Source organism: Cibotium barometz, chromosome 31 (genome assembly GCF_041138505.1).
Source record: "Cibotium barometz isolate CiBa-2024 chromosome 31, ASM4113850v1, whole genome shotgun sequence".
Taxonomy (NCBI): Eukaryota; Viridiplantae; Streptophyta; class Polypodiopsida; order Cyatheales; family Cibotiaceae; genus Cibotium; species Cibotium barometz.
Window position 1 is genome coordinate 18,776,599 of NC_141076.1, and position 6,000 is coordinate 18,782,598.

At 43.4% G+C, this 6,000-nt stretch overlaps 1 protein-coding gene across 1 annotated transcript in view; it reads right to left on the reverse strand.

The window, feature by feature from the left end:
* The window catches only part of LOC147620575 (zinc finger CCCH domain-containing protein 11-like), a 65,816-nt gene extending 60,707 nt beyond the window's left edge, over positions 1-5,109 (reverse strand). Inside the window, exons 1-4 of the mRNA XM_086824816.1 lie at positions 4,546-5,109; positions 3,661-3,745; positions 3,095-3,232; positions 2,876-2,964 (exon numbers count right to left, since the gene is read on the reverse strand). Coding sequence (XP_086680942.1) covers positions 2,876-2,964; positions 3,095-3,232; positions 3,661-3,745; positions 4,546-4,746 — 513 coding nt within the window. The 5' untranslated portion in view covers positions 4,747-5,109. The remainder of the gene's footprint in view (positions 1-2,875; positions 2,965-3,094; positions 3,233-3,660; positions 3,746-4,545) is intronic.
* Positions 5,110-6,000: the final 891 nt, after the last annotated feature.

Here is a 6,000-nt window from a genome sequence, read left to right on the forward strand (position 1 = left end):
TCCCAGTATGAAAGAGGCCCAGTGGACTCCAGGACATCTAAATATTTGGAAAGTACAAGCTTTGGGAATGGGGGATTATCCTGGAAAGACCATTAAGAGCCCAAAACTATAGGAATTTTGGGATATTGATTGACATGGTGGCTAGGGATGTAGTACGGTAGAGTACGTGAGCTTGTGATGGGAGATTTCAACAGCCTGGGACAAAGGCCTATAAGACTGTGCAAGCTAAGGAACTACTTGAGTGCAGTGGACATCAATGGCAGCCACCGCATCAGCATGGAAGAGGTGGGCATTTCAAGCAGCCTTTAACAAGCTGTTTACAGTCCATTGGGAAGCCTATAGGTAGGCCAGGCCACGCCAAGTACCCATAGGCTGGCCCACATAAAATGCCCAATACAAGCACAATTGGTGCAATTTATTTTTAAAAGGGCCCTTTACAGGCCAACCACCTATATTAATTGTCACCAACTCTTCCCATTATTCCATTCAGCCCTCTCAGCCCTTAGCCCCATCACAGCCCCAGCAATTAACGGTTCGATACTAGCCAAAACTCCTACAAGCAAAGAAGCACTTTTGGAGCCTTGCAAATAGCATTGGCTTCAGCCGATTTGTGGAGAAGTTTAGCAATGTACTCCGTTACTTTGTAACAAGCATGATCGTGATTAACACTAAGCAAAAGAGATTAACGCTAATCCTATGTTTAGAAAACACATAAAAAGACCCTAATCTACTTTATTACCAAAACATGAATACCTACAATGATGACCTTGGATCTAAACTTAGATCCAGTTTGTGCATGCTAATAACCTATGATGCATACAAAAGATTCCTAATGATTTCACACCTTGGTTGCTGTCTGTCACCATTTCGGGCATGTCCAAAATTCATGTGTGTGGATGGGCTTTGGATGCCCAAAAGATCAAGAATGTACAAGCTTTGGGGATGGGGGATTATCTAGTATAGAGAACCGAGTGTTGGTAGCATAGTCCAAGCACTCAACACGATTTCTTGGACACAGAAATGGGCTTTGGAGCTCAAGTATCAAGTGGAAAGTATGTATGGCGAACTCTTGAGGATTTGGGAGAGATCAAGCAATGAAACAAGTTTCTACACGGTGCTTACGTGTATTTCTTATGTGATGGAACACAAAGAGATCATCTCTAAATTTTAGGGAAAGTTGCTATTTTTGGCAATCTCCGATGGAATTTCCGTTCACATCATTACCTCCAGAATTTGGCAGAGATCGTGGATTGCCAAAGCGCCATTGTGAAATTAGCTATCATGTGGGATATTTTTAGAGCTGAACATTGTGGAATTTTTGGTCTTTGGATTTGGGACATGTCGCAAATAAGAGGATAAAAGTGAGACAAGTGTGTCCTTACACTTGTCAATTCAGCTCTACACATGGCATTGTAACATTTTCTTGCTTATTTGAACATGAGAGAGTCATCTCTTGGGCGAGTTTGGGCTTCAAGCAGGTTTTTGGAGGCTAAAAACTCTGATTTTTCACCATTTCTCTTCATTTCTAAGCCCCCATAGCCATATCTAGCTTGAGGAAGATGATTTTCACTACTCGATACCATCTTGCACACCCCGGATGGCTGTTTTTCAACAAAACAGTCCTAAAGCTTGCTGAAATTTCTGGTTTTATGCAATAAACAAGCTGTTTTACTCATGAATGAGCCATACAGGCTTTTGTTCAGGTGTATGGACTTATGTATGTGCCATACAAGTTCTCATACATGTTTCTTGCTTTATGGAGGAAGGACAAAGGCTAATGGACAAGTTTTCGAAGCCTATGGATGAGCCATACAAGCTTTTATTCAGGTGTATGGACTTATGTATGTGCCATACAAGTTCTCATACATGTTTCTTGCTTTATGGAGGAAGCACAAAGACTGATGGACATGTTTTCTATGCCTATGGATGCACCGTACAAGCTACCATACAAGTTTATGCACTCATGGAAGAGGCATATGTGTTGTCCTACAGGTTTATGCACTCATGGAAGAGGCATGTGTTACCCTACAAGCTTATTGACATATGGATGAGGCATATGGGCTGATGTATAGGTTCTTTACGGCTATGGAAGACCCATATGGCAATTTAGCAAGTTCACAAGTGTATGGATCATTCATGTTGGATGAAGGACAAGTTTATAGTTGTATATGGAAAATCCGGCATCCCCCGTGGAGAGTAAGGCCCTCAAAGCTTGTACATGTTATATTTCTCCTTGGGTAATCAAATACTCCAAGGGGGGGTCGGCCCATTCTAGCCTAAATGTGGAGTTATATGTGCAACTTTTATTTTATGCTTTGTGGATTGTTTTATGGCTGTGATTAAATGCCGAAATGTTTAATTGTGCTCATGGTCAAGCGATGCACACCCACTCCCACGTTTCCTGGGCAAATTACACTCTCCGAATGCTTGCATTGGTGCCTAATGCTGCCTCAGTCTGTCTCCCTCTATGTGAGGGTTCTTGCAAACATGAATAAGGGCTGAAACCTCCTTTATATAGGCTACAAGTGGGGAGTCAATGCAAGGATGTTCTTATTGGGACTCAGGAGTCATAGTCGGAAAGCAAAAGCAAGGAAAAGAAAAGCGTGAAGAGAAGAAAAAGCTAGGCGCATATATAAATACATCATCGCCAACCTCTCCTCTGGACAAGAATCACCGAGTGCGCCTGCTGTACCTGCCTGTATGGACTATAGTACATGATCTATACGAATGTACCTGCTATATGGACAGAACCATGCGGCCTGTATATGACATGTGTCTGTTCACAACTTGCAAACGTGGCATCCCCACAAGCACTGCTAACATTTAAGAAGGATGCAATAAAGCAAGGTGGCATGTTAAAAGGTGACAAACATACTATTTCTGTTGGTTTGTTTTGGCTGTACTCCGTGCCTTTGGATTGCACGACCTTTTCCAAAGTCTCCTGGTCCCAATCTTCCATAGTTCCTGAGAATCAGATAAAGAGGTACAAGTAAGAAGACAACAATATCTGTCTGTCACTTAGAAAGGTAGATTTAAGGATACCAAAACAGCAAAGTCAATCTACCCAAGAATAAGACGTGTTTTTAGTCCTTACCATCCCGTTGATCACTGTACAGATCAATCTTTTCACCCTTTCTTTCCACATTTAGGTCATGAGAATATTTGCATTTAAACCCCTTTGCACACTGCCCTCGTTTAAAGAACTCACAAAGAATAGACTTGGGGTCCACGCCTGCAGCATAGGTTGGATGCATGTTAGTATTGGGCAAGACGATTCTATCTACATACAAACCTACATACTTACAAATGGTCTATGCAAGCATAGGATGGATGCATGCTAGTAGTGGGCAGGATGAATGCATACATAATAAATACACACATGCTATGCAAGCATAAGATGGATGCATGTAATAGTGGGCAGGACCACCCTATCTATTCACATAGAGACATACATACAGGCGTAAGTGCGTACCTACTTTTGCACAGTAAATACGTGCACAATATGTAGATGCATACAAGCATCACACACACACATGCATGCGCGCGTGCACACACACACACATGAATATATGTGTATATGAGAAACAACAAAAAGCTTTGTGATAAGGACTGCCGACTAAAATAAACACAACAAGGCCACAATGAGATCCACAACCATACCGACAGGCACCTTAGGTTGGCTGATAGCAACTTTGAAAAGCTCATTGAGCTCCTTCTCTCGCTGGCTCTCTTCCTCTTTCTTTTTCTGCATGGAGGGGATGGCTCAACCTCAGCGCATAGCCTCATGGCACGAAATGCAGATGTAGGCAAACAATGAAAAAGCACACCAGTTGAAAATTCAGACATGTAACTATAGCCGAATGTCAAACCTTCAAGGTTGATGTGGTGCAAGGAGTGGTGGAACAATCAAAATGCACTTCACACACAAGGTCAGCAGCCAGGCAGCGGGCAAAAAGCTGATGTGGAATGCCACGTTATTTTCATCTCTCACCCGATAATGTCCATGACTGGACTGTTACACTGCTTCCAGAAGTATTGGCAACAGAAAACCAGCCCGCCAATCTTCTAACAAACCACCTCTACCTACCTCATATATGCGTTTGTGGCCATCCATGACAGTGTGTGAAGCCAATTGCCCAACTTGTTGGCAGGCCTTCAAGCTACTAAACAGGCAGCTGGCGACCAGCCTTTGCCTGTAAAGGCCCTAATAATACTATAAACACCACCATTTCCAATCAAATTTACCGATCTGCATTAATTGCCAAGAAAATCCATGATTGACACTACTCAAGGTGCCATGATAGCAATTAAAAGGATCTTATCCAGATTATTAGCCAAATATACGGTAACAAAGTATAAAATTCTATTCAGTTTAATTCTCATTACAACCATAACATCAGAAAAAATCGCAAATTTTCCAGATTATTTTGCCAGCAAACAAGGTATTAAGATAGAGAAACACGAAAATAACTGCCATGAGAACCAGAAAAGATCTCGACAGAAAAAATACTGTACAACATGAATAGAAAAATCACCATAGCTAACCTTAGCAGCAGCTTTGGGATCATCCTCAGGCTTCCGGGCCTGGACCGATTGCTGCAAGCTCTGCACATACTTCTGGACGTTTTTGCTCTTGCTTTTGTTCTTCAGTCCAAATGTCTTGTCCTCCACCTGCTTCTGCTTCTTTGCAGTATCAGCCTTGTGCTTCTCCTTGGCAGCCTTGTTAGGGTTAGGTTTTGGAGGCATGGCTGCCAGAGAAAGTCTGCGACGACCAAGCTGCTCGTACACTGTTGGAAACACAACCGATCTTCTCGTACACTGTTGGGGAAAATCTGTAAGACGAGCTCCCGATACACTGTTAAAAACCCTAGTTCTTGCAGAATGAGAACCCTGATTCAAGGATTTGCAAACCGTAACCCTAAAGAGGTGTCGTATGGGAATGTAAACCCTGGATCTCTTGGTGTGAAATAATGTTGCTTCGCAGAAAATGTGTTCCTTCTTATGCTTTCCGCCATAGCCACGCTTGTGTGCGCGTTCTTATGTTTTCCGCCATAGCCATGTAAGCTTTCCGCACACGTGTATATTTTTTAATTGTCAGCATGTGTGTATGCGAAGGATGGTACTGAGCGATATATATTATATGGGTACCAAATTTTCCTTAGCATTAATTAATTACTTCAGAGAAGAGAACCTTAGGAACACTACATTGAACATGGGTTTGACTTGTGGCAGTGAGGGCCCCTCGAATTTTCTAGAATGGGTGCTGTGCAAAAGGTGTAAGAGAGGGAGAGAGCGCCAAGAAAGAGAGATGCCTACAGACCTTGGGAAAGGGGAGACGAGCACAGAGGGAGAGATACCGTGCGAGGCTGGCTGAGAGAGAGGGAGAGATGGCATGGAAGCCTGAGAGACAGGGAGAGACGTGAACGGAGAGATGCTGAGAGGGTGTGCGAGATGCTAGGCGAGCTTGACAGGCGTAGTTGAGCGCGGAGAGAGGGTGAGTGAGGCAGACGGCCGCATCTGAGAGAGTGTGGAAGAGACGATGGCCTCAGACAGACGGGTGTGCTTGTTGAGAGAGGAGCAGAGATGGGGGCCCTCAGAAGCGAAGGTCTAAACCTTCACTTCTCGTATACATTAATTAATCAGGCCCGATAGGCCCGATGAATAGATCAATAGCCCGAATATGTCTTATATAACATAAAAGGAGAACCATTTTGTTCATGCCATATGTAGGTGGAGGATCACCTTATTTCAAATTTCAAACTCCAAGTCTCAAGGTAGTAACGCATGCAAGCTCATTTTCTGAGAGAGAGAGAGAGAGAGAGAGAGAGAGCCGTTTGGCTTCTCTGACCTCTAGGCTGTTTGCAGCACAACACCCCTCTTCTCTCTCTCTCTCTCTCTCTCTCTCTCTCTCTCTCTCTCTCTTCATGTTTGTGTGTTGTTGTGTATGTTTTGCTAGCCCTACCCAAAGCAAGATGAGAGAGAATGAGCTCTCTCTCTCTC